The 27,861-nt window shown below is 38.8% G+C and overlaps 1 protein-coding gene across 17 annotated transcripts in view; it reads right to left on the minus strand.

Annotated features, from left to right (window-relative positions):
- The window catches only part of dlg1a (discs large MAGUK scaffold protein 1a), a 562,325-nt gene that overhangs the window by 54,028 nt on the left and 480,436 nt on the right, over nucleotides 1-27,861 (minus strand). For all 17 annotated transcript variants that reach the window (XM_039758348.1, XM_039758430.1, XM_039758380.1 and 14 more), the window contains one exon: nucleotides 7,441-7,617. In XM_039758348.1, coding sequence (XP_039614282.1) covers nucleotides 7,441-7,617 — 177 coding nt within the window. The remainder of the gene's footprint in view (nucleotides 1-7,440; nucleotides 7,618-27,861) is intronic.

Here is a 27,861-nt window from a genome sequence, read left to right on the forward strand (position 1 = left end):
ATCACACTACCACCACCATATTTTACTGCTGGTATGATGTTCTTTTTCTGAAATGCTGTGTTCCTTTTACGCCAGAAGTAACGGGACATTTGCCTTCCAAAAAGTTCAACAATTGTCTCATCAGTCCACAAGGTATTTTCCCAAAAGTCTTGGCAATCATCGAGATATTTCTTAGCAAAACTGAGACGAGCCCTAATGTTCTTTTTGATTAACAGTGGTTTGCGTCTTGGAAATCTGCCATGCAGGCCGTTTTTGCCCAGTCTCTTTCTTATGGTGGAGTCGTGAACACTGACCTTAATTGAGGCAAGTGAGGCCTGCAGTTCTTTAGACGTTGTCCTGGGGTCTTTTGTGACCTCTCGGATAAGTCGTCTCTGCGCTCTTGGGGTAATTTTGGTCGGCCGGCCACTCCTGGGAAGGTTCACCACTGTTCCATGTTTTTGCCATTTGTGGATAATGGCTCTCACTGTGGTTCACTGGAGTCCCAAAGCTTTAGAAATGGCTTTATAACCTTTACCAGACTGATAGATCTCAATTACTTCTGTTCTCATTTGTTCCTGAATTTCTTTGGATCTTGGCATGATGTCTAGCTTTTGAGGTGCTTTTTGTCTACTTCTCTGTGTCAGGCAGCTCCTATTTAAGTGATTTCTTGATTGAAACAGGTGTGGCAGTAATCAGGCCTGGGGGTGGCTACGGAAATTAAACTCAGATGTGATACACCACAGTTAGGTTATTTTTTAACAAGGGGGCAATTACTTTTTCACACATGGCCATGTAGGTTTGGATTTGGATCTGTTTTCTTATTTCAAATCATGATATTGCCTTTTAAAAAATCAAAATGTACCAGGCTTTTCATATCTCACCACTGGCTTCCACTACATAGCCTTGACTGATAAAAGCTTTAAACATAAGGGCAACACAAAATTAAAAATGGCAATGCTAATTCCCCTGCTATGAATAAGTTGATACATGTCCCAGATAACCTGCTAACCAAAAAGACTGATGATGTCTTAAGACGCCTAAGAAGTTAGTTGTTATGAGAATCAGTACAAGTTCTTTAACAGCTGCTATTCTCAAAAATTATAAAAACACAAAAAAAACCCTGCAAATCTTAAAGACTCATTTGTCTCTTGAATACTGATTATGTTTCACATAATCTAAACATCTAGAAAAAAATACTTTCTGTAATTTCACTGGACTGCACCATGTTCACTTTATCTTCAGTGCCATGTAAGTATCCATGATAATGAGATCACTGGGTGTAGAAAAGGCCTTTAACAGAGATGAACAGGTTTACTTACTAATCAAACTGCTTAACATCAAAGCCAGAGCAAAACAAATCCATGAGCCACAGTTCAAATAATAAAATCATGACCTTTTTCCCCACCACTCAAATAGTCTCTATATGTTTTTATAACAGTGAAGATGTTCAAGAAATTTGGAGGTGAGGCTCACAATAAAATATTTAAATGCACAAAATATTCCATTTAATTTCCTAAAGCATATAAATGTGTCCAAAAGCATTGGTACCCAGTTAAAAAATGTATCCCTGACATAATGTTCAGGTGCATTTGGGGATTTAGTAAACTGATATAGAAGTAGGAGCACTGTAACAAGTCATTCAAAAATAACAAATAGGCTACAAGAAGCACCTGCTTTTCAACAGCACCTTAAAATGGAGCACACAAAAGATTCCAATTCAAGTGACATAAAATGACTGATGTGCTGTTAAGAGATAGGGAACTATTTCTTTAAATATAAAAGATAAAAACCCCGTTAATCATAGCGAAGTAAATACAATTCCTTCTTTTACAAGCTTAGTAATAATAACACACCACTCTGTGAAACAATCTGAAGGACAACTCATACAGTATAAACAATAAAGTGAAATGACCAGAATACTGGTGTACAAAATCAATTAATATTAATAAGTGAAATAGGATTTATTTTATAACAGGAACACTAAAGGTGACAATCATCATAAATATTTTAATTTCAGTCTCAAAATAAACAGACGGAAAGGCATCTCTTCTGGTCATAACCCCAAAATTTTTTGTTATAAGCACCAAATCAGTTGCTTAGATGTATAAAAGCATAAGCTACAGTTCTGCTTCATCCTTGCTATTTGTGCCTTACAGCCCTTTGCACACCACAGAAACTTTTAAACATGGCAAGGTCCTTGTTATACACTCCATGGCTCTGGACATCTGTCTGTGCATAAACCCTGTGCTATCTTTAGATCAAGTTGTGTTAGCTGCATCTTCATGTGTAATTAGTTCAAACAATTTTAACCTGAAGGTTGATAACGTTTGTTCTTTACAATAATAATGTGCTGATAACGCACTGTTAGATAGTTTATACTGCATTGTAGATACTGTTACTTTAGGCTATGCTTATTGAGCGGTGCTTACAGAATTTCATTAGTTTCCCATTAATTTCCATATTGGTGACTTTTTTTGTGTGCACGCATTTCTGCACAAGTGACTTGCGTAATAGCCTTTCCCTGAGTTTTGACTATACTGTACTGAGGAATCAGGCTATTGTCAAACAAGCAAAGCAGGAAAACATACAAAATATACAAGATGAAATTACTTCTCTAAAGGTAAAATTGAAAAAGTAAACTAAATCATAGTTGTAGTTGCACAGAGTTTTTCTCGATTTAAGTTAAGAGTTTGTCAATGCCAGCATCTAAGTATGGTAATTAAATCCATGATGCTTATACTGTAAAACTGTATATGTTTCAAAGTTATACTAAAAGCAGTACTTACAAGTCAAGCACCATCAAGTCTTTCTCAATAGAGTCAAAACTGTGATCAGAATCTGACTCAAGGTTTGTGCGTAATGATGAGAAAAGATGAGCTGTCGCTGAAGCTATTTATTTCCTGCCTTTTACACACAGCTGTGACATGTAACATGAATGAGCAATAATAGACAATTATACATCTTTAGAATGGGTTGGAACTCAGATAGCCAATTGTAATGGGCCTTTCACTGTGTGTGGCTTGACGCAGGGGAGATCTTTGGTAAAAAGAGATTCACTCAGTTGTGATGGGCTTCTCGCCTCAAGGTATGCAAGTACAAATCAAATATTTTAATAATTAAAGAGAGCTGACAATGTGAAAACATTTATTTGAAAGAAGACACCCTTGGGTATGTAAAAATATCATTATTGCTTTTGATTGAGTGCAGCGTACACAAGCAACTTTAAAATATGGCAGTGTCTCAACAGACAAGACACCTCTTGTATAAGGGGCTACATTTTATGTACAAATGTAATTGATTATGTTGGTTACAAACTGAAAAAGGCTATTCTGGTCTCTGATATACTTGATCACTACCAGCACCATCTACTGTGCAAAAGCGTTGGAAAAGTTGCAAAAGGTTAAGCACAAGTTGTTTAAAATGTCAGTTACTGAAATCTCAGTTACTGCGATGAACTGACCACCAAAAGTTATAAAGTTAAAGAGCATACATTTCTTTAATATTTTAAGAAAGATTAAATTTTTATTTCCATCATTCATAGGTACAAAAAAAAAATTAAAAGAGCCTGAAGTAAACGTTTGGGGACCCAACATGATCAGTACTTAGTAACACCCCTTCTGGCAAATATCATAGTTTTAAATGGTTTTTATAGCTATCTTACAGTCTTTCAGTTCTTGGGAAATTTTCACCAATCGGTCCTTGAAAAAGGCTTGTAATTCAGTAAGATTCTTGGGACGTCTTGCATGCAATGCTCTTCTGTGACATATCTACAGATTTTCAAAGATGTTTAAGTCCGGGGACTGTGAGGGCCATTGTAAAACTGTCAGCTTGCACCTGTTGAGTTATTCCATTGTCGATTATTGGGCTGTGCTTTTGGACCATTATTTCGTTGTATGACCCATCCTCTTCCTAACTTCAACTTTTTTACAGATGGCGTGATATTTGTTTCCAGAATTTGCTGATATTTATTTGAATCTATTCTTCCCTCAACCAAAGAGATGTTCTCTGTGCCACTGGCTGCAACACAAGCCCAAACCATGATCGATCCACTGCCATAATTAACAGTTGGAGAATGTGTTCTTTTACTGGAATTCTTCACCCTTTTTTTCTCTAAACATACCTTTGCACATTGGCCAAAAAGTTCTATTTTGACTTTGTCAATTTGTTTAGATCTTCATTTGCAAACTTCAGGTGCTGAATTTTGTGGCTAGGATGCAGGTAAGGTTTTCTACTGCTGACTCTAGCATTAAGGTCTTATTTGTTCAGGAGTTGTTGCACAGTAGAACAGTAGACCACCACTCCAGAGACCGCTAAATCTTCCTGAAGGTCTTTTGCAATCAAATGGGGGTTTTTAATTGCCTTACTAGCAGACAACAAGCAGAGGGTGACAGTGCAAGAGACCTTATCATTGGCAGATGTTAAGATTGGCAGTGCTAGGGTCGCTGCTATTTTTAATATATGTTAATGATTTAGGAACATAGGTAACAAGCTGGTTAAGTTTGCAGATGATATCAAGATAGGTGGATTGGAACCTGTTAACACTAGAATTGCCAGAGCCTACGAAAAAGCTTGTAAATCCGGCCCACCTTACATCTGTTCGCACTTTTCTGAAAGCGTCTTTTGTCCTGTAAATGTGGCAATTAAGATGAGCAGTAAGCAGCCATCCATCCCCCACCGTCGCAGAACGTTCATTAAGTTTTCCCAGCTCATGCCTTGCTTGAATGAGTGAACTGCTGGAGTTTTAGAGTGGAAATAATAGATTGCTATTTGGAACACATGCGACGTAACCCCAAACACAACCTTCTAGCACCCTCTCCAACCCAAACACAGTCAGTCTTCCGTGCTGTACCCCACCCTCCCTCAATCGGGCCTAACAGTCACTTAAAAAAAAAAAAAAAAGGCTACAACCTGGCTGAGACACTACAATAATATCGAATTTTACTGCTTTCATATTCTTTAACCTTTCTCTGCATGTGTATCGCGCAATCGTATTTTTGAGCCTTTCAAATTCCACTGCTTTCATAATCTTTTATCTGCATTTTTTTTTTTTTTCTTCCAATGCTTTTGGGTCTCTTTTCTCCGCGCTGCAGTGCAATATCAATAGCCCTTTGAACAAATGTGGTTTCAGGATTAAAGTTCTGGCATACTGATTTAAGATTAACAGCTTTCTCATCTTGACTTATTTCTCTGTTTTGGGAGTTAAATAATACAGTGATCCCTCGCTATATCGCGCTTCGACTTTCGCGGCTTCACTCTATCGCGGATTTTAAATGTAAGCTTATCTAAATATATATCACGGATTTTTCGCTGGTTCGCGGCTTTCTGTGGACAATGGGTCTTTTAATTTATGGTACATGCTTCCTCAGTTTGTTTGCCCAGTTGATTTCATACAAGGGACTCTATTGGCGGATGGCTTAGGAGCTACCCAATCAGAGCACGTATTGCATATTAAATAAAACTCCTCAATGATACACATTCGCATATTTCAAAGCTCTAACAGCCCGTATTGATTTTTGAGTGTTTGCTTTACTCTGCGCCTGATGGAGGGGGTGTGAGCAGAGGGGCTGTTTGCACAGAGGCCGTTTGCTTAGAAGATATGGACGCTCCTCTAAAAAATGCTGAAAAGACTAACTTCACATTGATCCCTTCACTGCGGTGGCTTTATCATGGTGCTTCGTTTACTTAAAAGCACAACAGCCCTATTGATTTTTTTTTACTTTACTCTCTCTGATATTCTCTGCTCCTCATGTCGCTCCTTTGAAGAGAAGATATGTTTGCATTCTTTTAATTGTGAGAAAGAACTGTCATCTCTGTCTTGTCATGGAGCACAGTTTAAACTTTTGACTAAAGGGTGTTATTTCATGTCTAGAGGGCTCTAATAATGTTAAAATCGTATTCAGAAAGTCGTAAACAGGTTTTCTATGCTCTAACTGTGCAAATATTTATAAATAAAGAATCCTACTTCGTGGAAATTCATTTATCTGTCTGGAGCGGATTAACCGCGATAAATAAGGGTTTACTGTATAACTGTGCAGAGAATATTTATAAACAGTGTGGGAGAGTTTCTAAGGGCTTAAAATATATAAAAATAACCATACAAACATATGATTTCTACTTTGCGGATTTTCACCTATCGCGGGGGTCTGGAACGCAACCCCCGCGATCGAGGAGGGATTACTGTATTGCTGTAGTAAATGACTCCATGCAGTTTGTGTCTGATTATGATAATTAGTCTTATGGTTTTCATAGCAAGTCAAAAGTCTGTTGAGAAACCATTTTGTTTTTAGTTCACTTGTTAAAAGATACACAGATCACCTGATTTGTTGCCAATTCCATCTTAACAGCTGCACTCTCTCTTTTTGTTAGCAAAAGGGGACACCTCAACATAAAATGGTGGGAAACTAGTGTTCGTTCTGCATTCAATTTAAACTGCTGCAGGTTTTCATAGCTGGCACAACAGTTATTGTTTCTGGCTTTAAGTTTCAAAGATGAGGGAACCATAGCACCCATTGTGACTCAGAAATATTATAGTATATTACTTTTTCAGCATGTGACAGAATTCCTAGGATCCTAAAGTTTTTCTTAGTCTTTCTTTTTATTACTCAGTTGATTTAAGCCCCAAAGCAGCAGTTTCTTAGATGAAGAGAGGATATATCTGAGATGTTTCATTCAAGCTGACCTTGAAAGAAGTGAAAGGATTTAAGCGAGTTTATTATGTTCAGTCTTTGAGGCGGCGAAGTTTGCTCTTATTTCTGAAACACTCCTCTGAATAATGGTGTTCAACACAGATTGGAGTATACAAATTTGTTCTTTAAATTAAATTTTTGATTTCTGAAATTATCAAGACTGACTCGCAAGAATCAACCGCCCAGATCTGATCACACTAAGCCTTTAGAATCCTTCTTTCAGTAGGATTTCTTCTACTCAAAAGATTAATTGCAAGGACGTTAAGGCAATGCAATCTTTTACTATTTCAGTACCCATACAAGGCAAAGTCAGAAAAGCAGCTAGTGAACAGCTTCACCATTGCCTTCAAATAGTCATGAAAATGTACAGTAAAGCAAAATGTGTTTGTTATTCTCATATATAAACTGTAAAAATGAAACTTGTTTATTCAAAACCTGAGTTTACAGACACGTTTTTGAGTCAACAGTATAAAGAAATAGAGAGCTCACAAAAAGCTTCAGTACAGTCTTAACCAGAAATAGCCAAGTCTCATAAAAACTCAAAAAACTGTACTTTATGTAGTAAATGACATCATGCAGTATAATCATCAAAAATATAATAGCTAAAGTTTTAATAACATGTAGCTGCAGTAAACGTGTACATTCACAGCACACCTATGCCTCCACCGCACAATCTCAAAAAATGTTCTTTAAAATGATTTTAAAAAACCTCAATATAGTGAAGCAGGAAGGATTTTAACAGATGAAAGATGAATCTAATTTAAACTCAACTCACCTTCGTTTACTTGGGATTACTCCAATCTCTTCACTTTCTCCATCTGGCGTCATCTGCCGTGCTTGCCACCACTCATCATCAGACGCATTGATGACATGCAGGATGTCTCCGAATCTAAAATTCAACCCTTGACTAGGCAGTCCACTGTCTTTAGTTTTGTCATAGTCAAAAAGTGCTCTGTAATTAAAAAATATATATATATATATCTTTAGGGACAGTTTATAGTGTGTAATATGAAATAATGGCAGGTAATATTAAATTAATCAATTTTCCCTGTGTGGCTAACTAAAACACACCCTAACAAAAAGGTACAATATAAAAGCATTATGATTGTACCATTAAATAGAAGATCTTAACTCACAATATTTATTGCCATAGCATTTAAAGTCATTGAATGACCAGCAACATATACCCATGATCCCATTTTTCCCTTACAATTATGAAATCAATTAAATTCAAATTTCTGTGCAAAATGTTTTAGAGACCATATATGGAAGTAATGGTTTCATCTATATATTACTCAAAAAATGATAATACTTGTGTATAATCTGGAATATTACAAAAAGTCAAAACAAAATAAACAGTTAAAAAATTAATTAATTAAAGCAATTCAGCATGAAAAGACATTCTGATGAAAATGAAAGTCTGACTGAACGTTGTAGTTTATCAAGACAATATTAAAATAATTTACAGGGGAATAAAATACATTTCATCTTTCCATTTTTATATTCGTGTAAACCATTTACAGCTAATCATGTTTAGCTGTTTCCTGTGAAGTTACATATAGTATAATGAAAGCATCTTTAATGAAACTATATTACGATGTACTCAGTTATGATTTTTGAGTCAAACACCTCTGTAACATTAGCTGCTGTAAGCTTGATGAAACAATATAGAAGTGTTTTATAACTTGCCATATGTGGACACATCTACATACTGTTACTTTGTGGCATTCTGCTGTATTCTTTGTTATTTGCCTGAATTGTGATCCATTTTAGAATGTGACTGACACAGCACAATATAATCTGTGCATAAGGGAAAAATGTAGATTCTACTGTATATAGGTTAAGGAGTTTCTTCTTTTGCCCAATATTGTTTTGTTGAATATATCACTTTATGTTATATGTGCTATATGTGAAACAAGTGTACGGTTTATAAGTTGATATGCACTTTACAACAATGACTAATGTGCTGATGGGAATATACAGTATATTATGCTGAGTGAAGCGCAAACCAAGAAAGTTATTATTTAGGTTGTATATTGCAACAATGAGGCTACATCTGGAATACTGTGTGCTGTTTTGTTTCTCTTTTTAGGAGAAAAAGAGGCAAAAATAACACTACAAAAAGACCAGAAATTCACTCCTATACCTAGTCTTCAGGGTTTAATAGTGTATATTGTCCTTGTATTGTATGTTGTTTTGATATTTCATTTTATTCTGTGTTTTACTGTTCAGCGGTTTATGACTTTTGTATGTGATAGGCCACTTTATAAATAAAATGTTTACTTACTTTACTTATCTTGAAAAATCACTCTAATCCAGAGTTTTGGTATCGTCCATTACGGGAGATGGACTTCTGAAGCGTAACTCCGTTAGCAGTGGTATTTTCTTTCTTATTTTTAATCATCCCAAGGTACCCTGTAATTATCCAACCCGAGGAAGTTCTACTACAGCATATGCAAGGATATATAAACATGAGTGTCAGGAAAGGGGCTCAGAAAGAAACGGAAAAGAAAGCTAAAGCTTCATCCAAGCCAAGGCAGGCATCAAGTCCAAGATCAAGGTACGGCCTTTCTGAGACTGACCTGGAACAGAGAGGCGAAATTACGTATTTTACTGGAACCTAGCGTGGCTGCATCGTCTCCAGCCGAGAGCGAATGTGGGAGCAAATGTGCAAGTGATCCAGGTCACGATAGCTCATCGATTCCAGAAGATTCATTGCAACTGAAAATGGCCTTGCCTTCCGCATTGTCATCTACTCCTCATGACATCGACATTAACTGGGCTTGCCAGTTCACCCGCGGAGCACGAAGACGGAAACGATCTGTCCAAACTGAAGGTAATGATCACCGCAATGGCCACCTTTCAAGGCATAAAGGAGCTCAACAAAGATATAAAGAAAGAAATAAATGATACAAGGAAGGAAATAAATGATACAAGGAAAAGTGATATACAGTAAATGATATAAGGAAAGAAATAAAGACAAACACACAAGACAAACGAGAAGCTGCTGCAGGATATTAAAGAGCAGGAGAAATGTGTAAATAATCGCTTTGAAGCAGCCTTTAAAAGGTATGCTAGACAAAAATTGAGAAACAAATTCAGGAAAAGTGCATCTAAGTTTGAAAAAAAACTTAGAGCACTTGGCGCTCAGTTGGAAGACATTAAACAAACGTTCACAACTAAAATTGAAATAGTCAAACAACTGGCATCTACTGCTGACGGAAAAGCAATGACTGAAAATTCCGAAAGTAAAATACTTGGGAGACAGACTTGCTGCACTGGAAGTTTGATGCAGAAGGAACAATATTAGAATCTAATTAGAATTAGGTCTCTCAGCTGTTTGATCCACTTGCAGTGATACTGATCCTGTAATAATCCAGCCTTTTCCCTTCTCAGCCACTTTTTGTTTATGCTTTAATTACAATTATATGCGCGTATACAGTATACAGTATATATATATATATATATATATATATATATATATATATATATATGTGTTAATTTTTTAATTATTATTTTTTTTTTTTTTTAAAAAGGAGACAGTTTAACATCATACCCTTGGGTTTATTGTATTAGGGCTTACTATGTTTATCCAGGGTGACTTGACCATGTAGCGGGAAGTGAAAGTGTCTCTTTGTCTCTCAGAAGATCACGTTTCGTTGCAAGATTTTCTTTTATGATAAAAAGAAATAATTTGTTTAACAAGTTAATTTGAGTATAAACAAGTTTAATGATGTAGGTGGAGGTGTGTGCTATGGCTTGATGTACGTTATAGGGTTCTTTTCTTTTGTTTAAACTGGCCAATATGGTAGAGCGTCAGCTTCCTAGCCAGTAGTTCTGTGGTTAAATGTCGTGTATGCTGCCTTCCATCAATCAACATAGAAAATACAATAGCATATTAAATACAGAAGAGTCTGAATCGGAGTAAAAGTACCGGAAGCTGAGGAGTTGTATTAGGAGTCGAAGGATTTATTTCTTAAGAGGACAGATTATCTCATATCTTTCCCACAGGAATAAATTGGAAACCAAGAAGGTATCAGAGCTAATCAGTGAAATTACCAGAAAAGATAAAGAACATTGGGCAGCATGGTGGCAGTGCTGCTGCCTTGCAATAAGGAGACCTGGGTTTGTTTCCCAGGTCCTCCCTGAGTGGAGTTTGCATGTTCTCCATCGTGTCTGCGTGGGTTTCCTCCCAAAGTCCAAAGACATGCTGGTTAGGTGCATTGGCAATCCTAAACTGTCCCTAGTGTGCGTCCTGCCCAGGATTTGTTCCTGCCTTTCACCCTGTGCTGGCTGGTATTGGCTCCAGCAGACCACACGTGACCCTGTGTTAGGATATAGCGGGTTGGAAAATGACTGACTGACAATATTAAATAAAGTTATTTCTGATCACTTCTTAGTTACATTTGATTTGATATTGCCCTTACCAGTACACTCACAGATTCTAGATAATTAGATTACTCTGCATCAAAATTTGTAGATAGTTTCAGAAACTCAAGAATATCTGTAGAAATCAATCTGTATCAGCTAATATCTACTTATAATGTGACTTTAAAAAGTGGCTTTGAATACAGTAGCTCCTATTAAAACATAAAAGGATTAAAGTACAAAGAAACGCACCTTGGTTAATTGAGAATAGAAATGAGAATATTCGAGCTTTAAAATTAGAATGTTGAAAACTGGAGTGGAATTGAGCGCAAGAAAGCTACAGGTCTTCCGAATTGCATGGAGAGAAAGTGTTAAAAAAAAATAATAAAAAAAAAAAAAATAAAATAAATATATACACACACACACACACATATATATATATATATATATATACAGTGCATCCGGAAAAAATTCACAGCACATCATTTTTTCCACATTTTGTTATGTTACAGCCTTATTCCAAAATGGATTAAATTTATTTTTTTCTTCAGAATTCTACACACAACACCCCATAATGACAACGTTAAAAAAGTTTACTTGAGGTTTTTGCAAATTTATTAAAAATAAAAAAACTGAGAAGTCACATGTACATAAGTATTCACAGCCTTTGCTCAATACTTTGTTGATGCACCTTTGGCAGCAATTATAGCCTCAAGTCTTTTTGAATATGATGCCACAAGCTTGGCACACCTATCCTTGGCCAGTTCCACCCATTCCTCTTTGCAGCACCTCTCAAGCTCCATCAGGTTGGATGGGAAGCGTCAGTGCACAGCCATTTTAAGATCTCTCTGGAGATGTTCAATCGGATTCAAGTCTGGGCTCTGGCTGGGCTACTCAAGGACATTCACAGAGTTGTCCTGAAGCCACTCCTTTGATATCTTGGCTGTGCTTAGGGTCGTTGTCTTGCTGAAAGATGAACCGTCGCCCCAGTCTGAGGTCAAGAGCGCTCTGGAAGAGGTTTTCATCCAGGGTGTCTCTGTACATTGCTGCAGTCATCTTTCCCTTTATCCTGACTAGTCTCCCAGTTCCTGCCACTGAAAAACATCCCCACAGCATGATGCTGCCACCACCATGCTTCACTGTAGGAATGGTATTGGCCTGATGATGAGCGGTGCCTGGCATTCAACACCAAAGAGTTCAATCTTTGTCTCATCAGACCAGCAAATTTTGTTTCTCATGGTCTGAGAGTCCTTCAGGTGCCTTTTGGCAAACTCCAGGCAGGCTGACATGTGCCTTTTACTAAGGAGTGGCTTCCGTTTGGCCACTCTACCATACAGGCCTGATTGGTAGATTGCTGCAGAGATGCTTGTTCTTCTGGAAGGTTTTCCTCACTCCACAGAAGACCTCTGGAGCTCTGACAGAGTGACCATCGGGTTCTTGGTCACCTCCCTGACTAAGGCCCTTCTCCCCCGATCGCTCAGTTTAGATGGCCGGCCAACTCTAGGAAGAGTCCTGGAGGTTTTGAACTTCTTCCACTTACGGATGATGGAGGCGACTGTGCTCATTGGGACCTTCAAAGCAGCAGAAATTTTTCTGTAACCTTCCCCAGATTTGTGCCTCGAGACAATCCTGTCTCAGAGGTCTACAGACAATTCCTTTGACTTCATGCTTGGTTTGTGCTCTGACATGAACTATCAACTGTGGGACCTTATATAGACAAGTGTGTGCCTTTCCAAATCATGTCCAATCAACTGAATTTACCACAGGTGGACTCCAATTAAGCTGCAGTACCTTCTCAAGGATGATCAGGGGAAACGGGATGCACCTGAGCTCAATTTTGAGCTTCATGGCAAAGGCTGTGAATACTTATGTACATGTGCTTTCTCAATTTTTTTATTTTTAATAAATTTGCAAAAATCTCAAGTAAACTTTTTTCACGTTGTCATTATGGGGTGTTGTGTGTAGAATTCTGAGGAAAAAATGAATTTAATCCATTTTGGAATAAGGCGGTAACATAACAAAATGTGGAAAAAGTGATGTGCTGTGAATACATTCTGGATATATATATATATATATATATATATATATACACATATATACATACATACATACATACATACACACACTTTGCCCCCCGCTCACTTTCTCCACCAACCCCTGTGTTTGGTTCTCCGGATACACACTTTTAAGATTTCTTTTTCTTTTAATTGTTACTATTTCATTAGTTTCACTTTTTTTTCAGAACTTCTGTAAAAATAATATTTGGAATCTATGGACTCCCAATATTCTGAATCTTTTTAATGAGGTCAGTGAGACATGTGTTTAATGACTTTGTACCATAATTTAGGATAGGTTTCTCTGTGGAATTTTAGCACAGACAAAACGATCTACATCATCAGCAGTTAATAATTTTTTTTGCAAAGTAACCAATAAATGCATGTGAGGTAAACCACGTTTTGAAATTCTCTGACTTAAGCTTCAAAGCCTTACAATATTTACACACTTCTGACATATCACCTACATCCATATATTCAATCTCTATTTGCATTTTCGTTATTTCTCAGAGTAATAATTTCTTTCTTTGCGCTAATGTGAGGTTTACTTTCTTTGATTTGACAATGTCGTTTTTTTCTGCTTTCATATTCTGTATCTTGCTCTGCATGTGTTTTGTGCCTACGTTTTTTATTTTTTTGAGTCTTTTGAATTCTAGTTTTCATTATTTCTAACCTGCTCTGAATGTGTTTGGCCACCTTGTTTTTTAACCTCTTTATGATGTTTTACTTAGTTTTCTACTCTGCCTTTTATTTCTGACCTCGCTTAGTACTGCTTTTTTTTTCCAATGACACCTTGTCCGTGGTGATTATTTTCACTTTTTCAAGTTATAATTTCCGTTTGTTTGTGCTACTGTGATCTTTACTTTCTTTTTTTATACTATCTAATTTTCTTACTTTCATATTCTTTAACTTTCTCCACATGTGTATTGCGCTGTTTTTTTTTTGAGCCTTTCAAATTCCACTGCTTTCATAATCTCTAACCTGCTTTGCATGTGCATAGCACCAACGTTTGTGAACGTCTTTATGAAGCTCTACTTTGTCTTTTACTCTCTGTCTTTTAATTCTGAGCCAGATTAGACATGCTTTTTTTCAATTCCACTTGTTCCGGGCTGATAATTACTTTCCTTATTTTCTGAATTTGCACATAGATTATTCTTTTTTGCTCTTTTTTCTCTCCAGTGCTTTTGAGTCTCTTTTCTCTGCACTGTTTTCTTCTTCACTTAGTCATCGACATTTCATTTATAATGTATTGTCCTTATACACTTTATATGCGCTGAGACCCTGGATCTGTGTGTGCTCAAATCCTTCACACGACTGAATGTTTTGCCGTTAGTGGACTTATTTGACATTGCTTGTAAGTAGGGCGTGTCTTGCAAGAATCTCATGTTCTACGTCATCGCGAGACGGTCCTGGGTCAATCACTTGGCACAAATTCTCATGTTTAAGTTCCCTGTGAGATGCTCCGTGGCCATTTTTTTTCATCTCGAGGGTCTTTTAAGTAACTTCCATGATCTTAATGTGAAGATCATGTCTCGTCTACTGTCTCTCCTCCCAGGATTTTTTTATATGTATAAACAGTGTGGCAGGTGGCAGCGTCTCCAGATCTTTATATTCCCTTTCAGGAAGAACCCGTGGACTCCTATGTACCGGCCCACACAGAAGAAAGAAACCAGCCCTCGCTGGGCGGGCCGCTTCGCCCTACGGGCTTCAGCTGGGTGTGGGGCAGTGTGGCAGGGACCTTGCACCACCGGGACGCCTGGATCAGGGAAGGACCGGAAAGAGGGAGATACCTTTCCTGGATGCAAGTGGGCAGCACCCCTGATTTCCATCATGGATCACGGAAACGGAGCTTGGAAGCTCAACCCTGTGGGGGTCTGTGGCCCAACCAAGGGCTGCCTGGATGGTTTCTGAGCCCTGGAGGACAGCACTTTTGCCACACCAGTAAGTGCTGCCGCTCCAGGAACTGTACTTCCGGGTGCAAGGGCAGCACTTCCTCCACACCAGGAAATGCTGCTGGAAGACAATCATTAAGCACCTGGAGCACATCCGGGGCATGATAAAAGGGGCCACCTCACTCCCTTTGAGGAGCCGGAGTCAGGAGGAGGAAGACGGAGCTTGCGAGATAGGAGTGGAGGGGGCCAAAGAGGGAATTAAAGGACTGAGGAGTCACGAGTGCACGGAACCAATTGTATATAGTGTATAATAAACTTGTGTATTTTTGAACTGTTGTGTTGTGTCAGTCTGTGGTCATGCTATCCCAGATGGGACTCTCTGCCTGGTGCAAGGCAGGGACCCATCTTTAAATAATTTATGAAGTAGCCCGGCACAGCAGCATGAAACGCACGTGGTTTTGGTACAGCGCAAAGGAAGCGCACACTCCTGCTATTTCAGCAAGCGAGTCAGTACCTCTTGTTAGTGTTTCGCCCTAAGCCTGCGAGTACACTGCCTCTCCCCGATGGAAAAGAAAACGGCCAGGTGCAGGACCTGAGCCTGCTGTTGTCGAAAATATCTCACTTGGTGAAGGAGCGCCTGGAGTCATATTCCTTGGGGAGTGGCCTGAAGAAGCAGGTGGCTGCGAGGGGCCTGGATATGCCTCGTGATGCAGGTAAGGGGGTTGAGGGTGTGTGCTGGCCTCCTGCGATTAGGATAGTGGAGGCACAGGCGGTGAACCTTCCCCCCTCTCCGTGGAAGGACCCAACAGAGGGTGTGTGTGGCTCATGGCCAGCAGGTAAGGGCGACCAGAGTGCAAACCCCCTGCCGGCTAATTTACTTGCTGTGTTTGCAGCTGTACGCGAGCTGGAGGGGATCCTTCAGCCCATCCGGTCACTTTTGCAGTGCTCTCTGGGAGGCCATCAAGGCGCTGGGGGAAAAAGTATGTGTGCCCCGGAAGGAAGTGTCAAACTGGTCAAGGGGACGCACCGCTGGATTCTCCAGCCGGAGAGTCGCGACGGTGCAGGTAGATGAAACCGCCATCATAAATAAAAAGGGAGACCCTAGTGAAAAGACACAAGATTTTTATGATAGGAATCAAATAGCAGGGGCTCCGATAATGGACATGGCAATGCCGGCCGATCGTGCGATAGGGGTGGATCTAGTAGGGGTGCGTGTGAGGAACCGGCTAGTGAGTGCTGGTTGCCCAAGCACACCGCTCCAAAGGTGGGCAGCAGACTCGCTGAAGTCCACAGGGGCGCAGATGGCATGGGGTCCCTTTGTATCCCACAGGGAGACCCAGACTGTCAGTGCACCCCAGAGTAAAAAGAAGAGGATCCGGCAAGGGAGGACCGAGTCTCCCGAGAAAAGACAGGTGCATCCACCTGCAAGTGAGAGCCGCCCTCTGCAGGTGCAGAGGGACACCTCTAACCTAGCAAGGAGCAAGGCAGATTGGATATTCCCGTTTGTTTTCATTCCTCAAGGGTACGAGGGAGGGGAGTGCGTCGGTATTATGAGTGCCAAGTGACTGATCATACTTGGAGACACTGTCCGCATAGTGTTGCGGAGGATGCCTGAAAGTGGCGTCAGGGCAGCATCTCTGGATCTTTATATTCTCTTTCAGTAGGAATCCGTGGACTCCTATGCCCCGTCTCCTCACAAGAAAGAAACCAGCCCTCGCGGGACGGCCTACTTCACCCTACTGGCTTCAGCTGGGTGTGTGGCAGGTGGCCAGGGACCTTGCCCCACTGGCATGCCAGGATCAGGGAAGGGGGCAATACCTTCCCTGGACGCAAGAGGGCAGCCCCCCTGATTGCCATCAAGGGTCACAGATATGGAGCTTGGAAGCTCAATCCTGTGGCCCAACCAAGAGGCTCCCTGGATGTTTCCTGAGCCCTGGAGGACAGCACTTCTACCACACCAGGAAGCGCTGCCGCTCCAGGAACTGTGTATACCTGGAGTGCTTCCGGGTGCAAGGGCAGCACTTCCGCCACACCAGGAAGTGCTGCCGGAAGACCATCATCAAGCACCTGGAGCACATCCAGGGCATGATAAAAGGGGCCGCCTCACTCCCCTTTGAGGAGCTGGAGTCGGAAGGAGGAAGACAGAGCTTGCGAGGGAGGAGTGGAGGCAGCTGAAGAATGAATTAAAGGACTGAGGAGTCGTGAGTGTATGGAACCAATCGTATACAGTGTATAATAAACCTGTGTGTTTTTGAACTGTGGTGTCGTGTCTGTCTGTGGCTATCTATTACTAATATATATATATATATATATATATATATATATATATATATATATATATATATATATATATATATATATATATATATATATATATATATATATATATATATATATATACACACACACATATACATATACACAGTATATATAAGCAAATTTATAATTTTTACCTCTAAAATGAAACCTACTACTCCTTCTTTAGATCCAGTCCTAACTAAACTAGGAAAAAGCTTTAGTGATGTATCGGCAGCACCCATTCTTAGCATTATCAATAGTTCATTACTAAATTTCACAGTTCCCGAAGCACTAAAAGTACCAGTTATAAGACTGCTGCTTAATAAGCCAGGTAGTTTTTTCCCACTTTTTACATAAAAAAATAAACATTTTGGTCATATCTGACCTAGGTACATCTCAAAGTGCATAAAATCAATAAAAGTACATAGTATAAGCAATAACATTTGTTTACCTTTTGAAATAAAATAAATATTTTGGTCATATATGACACAGGCACATTACTAAGTAAATTTAGTAGAATAAAAAAAGAACTATCAATACTATCAAAGCTATCTGTGCACAAACTCATAACAGTAACTAACACACATGAACACATCGTCTACTGTACACTGAGGAAAAACAGGTTTGTCTTAAATCGCAACATGGGTAACTAAGCAGTGACTCTGTATGTAAACAAAAAGGTGGAGGTACTCATATGTTGTGTTTGGCCGGAAGTCCTAGAGCTGCATGTTTTGTTCATTTGGTAAAAAAAACATAACATTAAATTCTGAAATTGAGAAATTGTCAATAATACTAATAATTCTTTACATTAATATATTGCTTTACTCACTACTTAAGGTGCATTGCAAACTCCATGCAGGGAGGATCTGTGTTGCAAACCCAAGATCTCCTCACTGCATGGCAACAGCACTGCTATTGTTCCACCTGTGTAGGTTTACCATACTATATAATGTTGTGCTTGATAGTTTAAGATTACAAACACAGAATTCGTGAAACTGAAGAATATCAACCACAACTTAATAATGTGCTCTACATTCTATCAAAAATTAGTTATGTAGTCCCACAAACCAATCAGTGCTTTTCATCAAATGCAGACTTCCTAATTCATTCTTTGCTTGAGTGTCAATGGCTGATCGTTGTCCTCGTAACAGCCATGAATCTGCAGGATCAAAGCATGTGAGTGGTGGGCCAACCAAATGTATGAAGAGAATGGCAGAGACAGTGCTTGTCAGAAACAAGGTTTTCATTGGAGTAACAAAGTACAACATTCCGGTGCATACCATCACACACAAACAAAAATCACTACATCTCATTGTATCATAGACTGCCACCACCACTTCAAGATACACAAGTCACTGCATTGTGGGTTAAATGTTGCTAGGCTACGCGGAGTGTTGCATTCATGGTCTGTACTACTGTAGAATCTATGGAGGAATTTCTGAAGGCTTGCAAAATGTGTTTTTCTTTTTGTTTCTGGCAGGATCACAGGCTGAACCACTCGGAGGTTGCTTCTGGGCTGCATGTGGCCAGATATAAAGCTTTGAATGGTCAAGGCTCTGCTTACTTATCTGAACTTATCATTACTTATATACCAGAGCACATGTTAAAATCTCAAGATGCCAGCCTACTTAAGGTTCTAACAATTATTAAAACAATAGTGAGAGAAGAGGTTTTAGTTACAAGACGCTGAGCCTGTGGAATGATTTGATTGCTAGATTCCCCTCCTGTCTCAGATTTTAAATTCATACTGTAGACTCACTACCTTAGGCTAGCATACTCAGACTAGAGCTGCCGATTAGCTGTTCATACTGCATCTGTTAGCCATTTGTGCAGATATATATGTAATATTTACTGTATAAATTGTTGCTAACCCTCCTATGTTCTGCTTGTCTTCTCAGTACTTTTATGTGATATTGCTCTACTGCCAAGCAGCTCTCCTATGTATGAAGAGGTCATCTCAGACAAAGGAACACAAACAATCAGATGGAAAGATTCACTTATCAGATTGGGCTGTGCAGCACAGACTCCACTGTAGGGTGTAGGGTGATACTTGGCCGAGATTTCTAGGACTGTGTCTAAAACTGTCTTTGGCTTTCTCTTTCACAAATTTAATTTCTTCCATTGTCAATGAGACATAGTTCATCAGTTAATTAACTGACAGTTATAGATGATTTTGATTTATGTTAATCTACTTTGTTTTCTGTTTATTTTAACAAATCTGTATTTTTATGTGTAATAATTCTGCATTTAGTAATTACAGTAGTATTATTTATATATATATATTTATATATACATATATATATATTTATATATACATATACATACAGGTGCTGGTCATAAAATTAGAATTTAAAAAGTTGATTTATTTCAGTAATTCCATTCAAAAAGTGAAACTTGTGTATTAGATTCATTCATTCATTTCAAATGTTTATTTCTTTTAATTTTGATGATTATAACTGACAACTAATGAAAGACCCAAATTCAGTATCTCGGAAAATTAGAATATTGTGAAAAGGTTCAATATTGAAGACACCTGGTGCCACACTCTAATCAGCTAATTAACTCAAAACACCTGCAAAAGCCTTTAAATGGTCTCTCAGTCTAGTTCTGTAGGCTACACAATCATGGGGAAGACTGCTGACTTGACAGTTGTCCAAACGACGACCATTGACACCTTGCACAAGGAGGGCAAGACACAAAAGGTCATTGCTAAAGAGGTTGGCTGTTCACAGAGCTCTGTGTCCAAGCACATTAATAGAGAGGTGAAGACAATATGTGGTAGAAAAAAGTGTACAAGCAATAGGGATAACCGCACCCTGGAGAGGATTGTGAAACAAAACCTATTCAAAACTGTGGGGGAGATTCACAAAGAGTGGACTGCAGCTGGAGTCAGTGCATCAAGAACCACCACGCACAGACGTATGCAAGACATGGGTTTCAGCTGTTGCATTCCTTGTGTCAAGCCACTCTTGAACAAGAGACAGCATCAGAAGCGTCTCGCCTGGACTAAACAGAAAAAGGACTGGACTGCTGCTGAGTGGTCCAAAGTTATGTTCTCTGATGAAAGTAAATTTTGCATTTCCTTTGGAAATCAAGGTCCCAGAGTCTGAAGGAAGAGAGGAGAGGCACAGAATCCACGTTGCTTGAGGTCCAGTGTAAAGTTTCCACAGTCAGTGATGGTTTGGGGTGCCATGTCATCTGCTGGTGTTGGTCCATTGTGTTTTCTGAGGTCCAAGGTCAACGCAGCCATCTACCAGGAAGTTTTAGAGCACTTCATGCTTCCTGCTGCTGACAAACTTTATGGAGATGCAGATTTCATTTTCCACCAGGACCTGGCACCTGCACACAGTGCCAAAGCTACCAGTACCTGGTTTAAGGACCATAGTATCCCTGTTCTTGATTGGCCAGCAAACTCGCTGACCTTAACCCCATAGAAAATCTATGGGGTATTGTGAAGAGGAGAAGATGCAATACGCCAGACCCAACAATCCAGAAGAGCTGAAGGCCACTATCAGAACAACATGGGCTCTCATAACACCTGAGCAGTGCCACAGACTGATCGACTCCATGCCACGCCGCATTGCTGCAGTAATCCAGGCCAAAGGAGCCCCAACTAAATATTGAGTGCTGTACATGCTCATACTTTTCATGTTCATACCTTTCATTTGGCCAACATTTCTAAAAATCCTTTTTTTGCATTGGTTTTAATTGATATTCTAATTTTCCGAGATACTGAATTTGGGACTTTCATTAGCTGTCAGTTGTAATCATCAAAATTAAAAGAAATAAACATTTGAAATACATCAGTCTGTGTGTAATGAATGAATCTAATATACAAGTTTCACTTTTTGAATGGAATTACTGAAATAAATCAACTTTGTCATGATATTCTAATTTTATGACAAGCACCTATATGTGTATTTAAATTGAGTTTATTCACAGCAATTATGCCTGCACTCAGTGAAGAGTGCTATACAAAAGTACAGTTGTGCCTGAAAGTTTGTAAATCCTTTAGAATTTTCTATATAATTTTGCATAAGTATGACCTAAAACACCATCAGATTTTCACTCAAATCCTAAAAGTAGATACAGAGAAACCAGTTAAACAAATGAGACAAAATTATACTTGGTCATTTATTTATTGAGGAAAATGATCGAATATTACATATTTGTGAATGGCAAAAGTATGTGAACCTCTAGGATAAGCAGTTAGTTTGAAGGTGAAATTAGAGTCAGGTGTTTTCAATCAATGGGATGACAATCAGGTGTGAGTGGGCACCCTGTGTTATTTAAAGAACAGTGATCTATCAAAGTCTGCTCTTCACAACACGTTTGTGGAAGTGTATCATGGCACAAACAAAGGAGATTTCTGAGGACCTCAAAAAAGAGCTGTTGATGCTCTACCAATCTACAATCAGACAGATTGTGTACAAATGGAAGAAATTCAAGACCATTGTTACCCTCCCCAGGAGTGGTCGACCAACAAAGATCACTCCAAGTGCAAGGCGTATAATAGTCTAGAGGTCACAAAGGACCCCAGGGTAACTTTTAAGCAACTGAAGGCCTCTCTCACATTGGATAATGTTCATGTTCATGAGTTCACCATCAGGATAACACTGAACAACAATGGTGTGCATGGCAGGGGTGCAAGGAAAGAGCCAATGCTCACCAAAAAAAAATTGCTGCTCGTCTGCAGTTTATTAAAACCAGAAAGCTATTGGAAAAATGTTTTGTGGATGGATAAGACCAAAATAGAACTTTTTGGTTTAAATGAAAAGTGTTATGTTTGGAGAAAGGAAAACACTGCATTCCAGAATAAGAACCTTATCCCAGCTTTAAAAAAAAAATTGTGGTGGTAGTATCATGGTTTGGGCCTGTTTTACTGCATCTGGGCCAGGACGGCTTGCCTTCATTGATGGAACAATGAATTCTGAATTATATCAGAGAATTCTAAAGGAAAATGTCAGGACATCTGTTCATGAACTGAATCTCAAGAGGTGGGTCATGTAGCAAGACAACGACCCTAAGCACACAAGTCGTTCTAACGAAGAATGGTTACAGAAGAATAAAGTTAATGTTTTGGAATGGCCAAGTCGAAGTCCTAACCTTAATCCAATCGAAATGTTGTGGAAGGACCTGAAGCGAGCAGTTAACGTAAGGAAACCCACCAATATCCCAGAGTTGAAGCTGTTTTGTACGGAGGAATGGGCTAAAATTCCTCCAAGCCGGTGTGCAGGAATTACCAAAAGTTACCAGAAACGCTTAGTTGCAGTTATTGCTGCAAAGGGCGGTCACACCAGATAGTGAAAGTAAGGTGTTCACATACTTTTGCCACTCACAAATATGTAATATTCGATAATTTTCCTCAATAAATAAATGACCAAGTATAATATTTTGTCTTATTTGTTTAACTGGTTTCTCTTTATCTACTTTTAGGGCTTGAGTGAAAATCTGATGATGTTTTAGGTCATATTTATGCAGAAATATAGAAAATTCTAAAGGGTTCACAAACTTTCAAGCACAACTGTAAGTTTTTATTGTATTGTATTGATAACTGGAGTAAAGTATTATCCTTCTAGGTTGGTAGTGTTGGAGTTGGTGTTAAGGCCTTTGTTCAATGACCAAGTATAATAAACAGTAAAACACTGCAAAATCCCTGAATGTAATTTGCCTCTTATAATTGATTAGTCTTAGCAGGTTAAGGACCCAGAAAACAAATTCCAAAGACATACCCAAGGCAGCAATTTCAAAAAAAAAATCTTAACTTCAGCAGAAGAGATACGTTTCAGTGAGAAAGAAATATAGCTGCAGCTGTTGAGTCTGATGTGCCATCATATTTATAATAGAAGGCAATTTTCTTGTGTTCTACAATAACATACTGTATACTAAAACATATTGAGCTTATACCAGCCCACCTGATTTAAACATTACTGTATGCTTATATGATGTTGTTACACACAGTGGAGTCCATTATATAAGAAGAGCAAGAATACGTAATAAAATGGCTGATCAGTGTATGCACATTGTGTTTGTGCATATCTTTTTATCACTTCTTGTATTTACTCTTTATTTTTAATTAACTAACTATTCTGGCTAGTAAAAGTAAGAATTCCTTAGTGTTTGGAAACTGTAGCAAACAACTAACAATACAGTAAAATACAGAATATGTATAAAACGACTATGAAGTGTATAACAGTTAGCTTAATAGTAAGAATATACTTATATACAGTCCAAGGTTGAAAACAGAGGAATATAACGATGCATCATCTATAACTGTTGTCAAAAAAGAAAGACTTATACAAACAAAAAAATTCTGTACATTATATCACAATTACAAAAATTTGTAACATTGGAGGAGTAAACTTGTTTAATTTATATTTATTAGAGAAGTAACATTCTTATAATTACACATTGTACTCTGTTCATATTTAGTTCCCATAAAGATTTTAAAAAAATCAGACATTCACTTTAAAGCTTATTTATTTCTGCAGCTATTTATGTATTTTATACTATTGTTTAATACTAAAGAATTTTATGGCTTAGAAATCAACAGCTATATTAAGTAGGACACTGCTGTGCAGAGAAAGAACTAGAGCTGAAGTAATGGTGTCCCCTATAGCAGTGGATTCCCTTTCTTCATTAAATATGAACATAGAATTTAATTTTAAATGGAAAAAGTAAACAGACCATGCTAATTGCTCACAAAAGCATCTGGATTATTTTCTAACCCCTTAAGGGCAGGACCCAAACTCCATATTTACTTAAAAGCAGTGGTTCTTGAAACAACAACAACAAAACCTGAAACTAATGTTGATCAAAGGTATATAAATAGGCGGCAAGATATGGACAAAATTTCATATTTATAATGACCAACATCTGTAAAGCACCAAAATTTCATTTGATATGGTGGACATATACAGTACATTAGAGAATAAGAGAGGTTCATGTATATTTTCTAAGAATACATGTTTATTTAATCCAAAAAAGATGGAAATCATTTGCAATTAGTTAGGTAACAGTGATAATGTGCTAATAATGCAATCAAAATAAAAAAAAACTCTGAAAGTTGAAATGTTTAAAAGTACAAACTATAAGCAAACCGATTAAATAAAAATACTAAAAACGCTAAAGTTATTGTTTTTTCTTTAAAACAAACCTCTTCCTCCTTAGTAGTGTAGTATTTTACATGTTTGAGCTCTGCATAGCTCCCATTACACCTGATATCCAGTTCAGAGACTAATTCAGAAGGAAAAAGTGTATAATAGAAACTCTTGTCTAGTTTGCCTATTTCTGGAGACCTTATTTGCATTCTCCCCCATTACATATACACATGGTGGTATTACATGAGATGCACTTTTTGCTTTCACTTTTTTTTTTTTTAACTATAATGTCGAGAATAAATGTCTGTGTTTAAGGACTGTACATTTAAACATGGGAATTAAATTAATTCTGAGGAAAAGAGGAAAAAAGAGCAAATCAACCAAGATCACTCACTCATTTTGTAATTGTACTTCTGAATTCATCACTGGAATGTGTATGTTGATTTGGGGCAAATTGAGTGTTCTGAAGTGAAACAATGCTTCTGAGACTTTATGTCATGAAACACAGACCAGTGAGTATTTTCTCCAGGGATATTTCTAGGAGTGACTTATCCAAGTTTTTGTAAGTAAATTTGATCACTCTCCTGAATATATTACTTGAAGCTACAATTGAGAGAAAAACTAAAAGAATGCCCATAACATACTGTATATTAAAACATAATCAACTTGTAACAGCCCACCTGTTTTAAACATCACTGTATGTGTATATGATGTTGTTACTCACAGTGTAGTCCATTATATAAGAACAGGAATAGGGCTGTTCGATATAACGATATATATCGGATGACGATATGAAAACGTCTATCGCTGCACATTACGCTATCGTTTGTTTCGTGGTGTCGCAAAATAAACTGTTTACAGCAATATTTTTTTCATTGTTTTGATGGCCACCACGTGGATGCAGACACACTAGCATGGCTGATGAAGACGAGGCAACACCAGGTAGCTCCACACAGAAGGACCTTGTTCCTAAACGAGGGGCTACCTCTGTAGTATGGAGATGGTTTGGATTTGAAGAGTCTGACACGGACCAGAAAACGGTACTGTGCAAATTATGCTGCAAACCGATCGCTACCACAGACTCCAACACAACAAACCTCTTCTACCACCTCCGCAAAAAGCACGTGAGCGAGCATGCAGAGAGTATACAACTGAGAGGCAAAAAAGAGCCGTCAGGTGCTCAAAATACACCACGGACTCAAACCTTAGAACAGGCTTTTGCCCATGGGATGGCTTATAAGAAAGACTCGCAAAGATGGAAGGACATAACAGCGGCCATTACAACTTACATGTGCAAAGATATGGTCCCCTTTTACACCCGTTGAGAAAGAGGGGTTTCGTGCATTAATAAAACTGCTCGACTCCAGGTACATAATTCCCGGCTGAAAACATTTCACACAAGTTGAGTTGCCTCGTTTATATTACAAGTGTAGGGCCAAAGTAGAGGATGAAGTCCACAACACTGCATACTACGCTGCAACAACAGATATGTGGACGAGCCGCACAACGCATCCTTATATGAGCTTGACAGTGCATTTCATCCGAAACTGGACACTCTACAGTCGATGTTTGCAGACAAGTTATTTTCCTGATGATCATACAGGAGAAATGATAGCCAGAGGCCTCAGGGAAGCTCTTGAGTCGTGGGGACTGCATGAGGATCGTCTAGTGTGTGTCAGTACGGATAATGCTGCAAACAACATCCTTGCACTTCAGCTGAATGAGTGGACACGCTTACAGTGTTTTGGTCACCGTCTCCACCTAGCCATTGGTGAGTGTCTAAATGCAAAATCATATTTCAGTAATAATGAACAATAGCAGGCCACGTAGGATATTACAGTTGTAAAGGTACTATTTAAACGAGCATGTTAAAAGCTTGCAAGATTAATTGCTACCAAAACAATTTGCTTAAGGCATAATTTTCCCTGCAGCGTTTGCTGTCAGCGTTAATCTTGTTAAAATTACGTTTACGCCACAACTGCATTAACGGCAAATCTCCGTTAACGAGTTACCGCGGATCGCCCCGTGCTTGGGGCTGGACGGCATCAACACGTTAGCGCCGTCCAGTCCCACGCACGGGGCGATCAGCTGTAACTCATTAACGGAGATTTGCCACACTACGATGTGCAAAATAACATTTTACTAGAATGTAGCCTAAAAAATGTTACTTCTGCCTTAAAGTGTAACCGATAAATATATGTATCTTACATTTTTTTTACACAGAGAGGAATTTGAAACTACCTCAGGTGGAACGAGCAGTTGGTGTCTGCAAGCGATTGGTGAGTGCCTTCTCCAATTCATGGAAAAGACGACGTGAACTGGCCAAGGTTCAAGCAGAATTGGGCTTACCTGCTCACCAGCTTATCACAGACACCCCTACCAGGTGGGGCTCCCTACAAAATATGATTAACAGAGTTATAGAGCAAGAGAAAGCGCTCTCACAGGTTCTCCGTGCAGACAAAAAAACAAGACATCTAGTCCTAACATGGCAGGACATGGATGTTCTTGAATCCTTGAATAAAGTACTGAGTCCTCTCATGGAATTTATGGATGCTTTATCTGGGGAGCATTATACCAGTGTGTCATACTTGAAAGCAGTCCTCCATCTTTTTAACACTCAAGTGCTTAAGCCTCAGGATGACGACACACAGCTGACCACCACCTTCAAAGAGGGCATCCTGAATTATTTAAATGACAAATATGATGACCAAACCACAGAGGAGCTACTTGACATGGCCTCCTTTGTTGACCCTCATTTCAAAACAACATATATTAAAGAGGAGAAGGTTGCGAACATCAAGACCAGAGATATGTCAGAGCTGGAGAACCTGGTGGCTGAACAGACGGCATCAGCAGAGGCAGCCCCCTTCCATCAGCTGGAGCTTCTAAAGATGATCCAGAGGTTTGTGCTAAGAGGCAAAGGAAGAGTTTGAGCAGCTACTTTAAAAAAACAACACAATGTCAAACAGCCCCTCTGTCAACTAGAGATTCAGTTGAAAAGGAGCTCAATCAATATCTCCGAACCTTGGAAGCTTGCCCAGAAACAAACCCTTTGGATTGGTGGAAGCAGCATGAGGCACATTTCCCACTATTGGCTAAGCTGGCTGAAAAATACCTGTGTATTCCTGCCACAAGTGCACCCTCAGAGCGGGCATTCAGTACAAGTGGAAACACTGTAACATGCCTAAGGTCTGCACTTAAACCAGAAAGAGTTGACCAACTTGTATTCCTGGCTCTCAACCTTTAAAGGCAATTCTCTGAGATTCAGCAAGATGGGGCAAACGTTTTGAAGCACTGTTTTGCCAAGTTAATTTTTGTATGCTGTAATTCCTTCTTGGAATGTATTGTTTGCTTGTTATAGGTTTTATATATTTGTTTTGTCAACCTCAGTTTGCTGCTATAGTTTAAGCGTGAAAAAACATGTTTACATTTTGGGTTTTATACACTAATGTATATGACAGGCCTGTATTTATTTTTGTTTGAA

This window comes from Polypterus senegalus, chromosome 1, assembly GCF_016835505.1.
Source record: "Polypterus senegalus isolate Bchr_013 chromosome 1, ASM1683550v1, whole genome shotgun sequence".
Taxonomy (NCBI): domain Eukaryota; kingdom Metazoa; phylum Chordata; class Cladistia; order Polypteriformes; family Polypteridae; genus Polypterus; species Polypterus senegalus.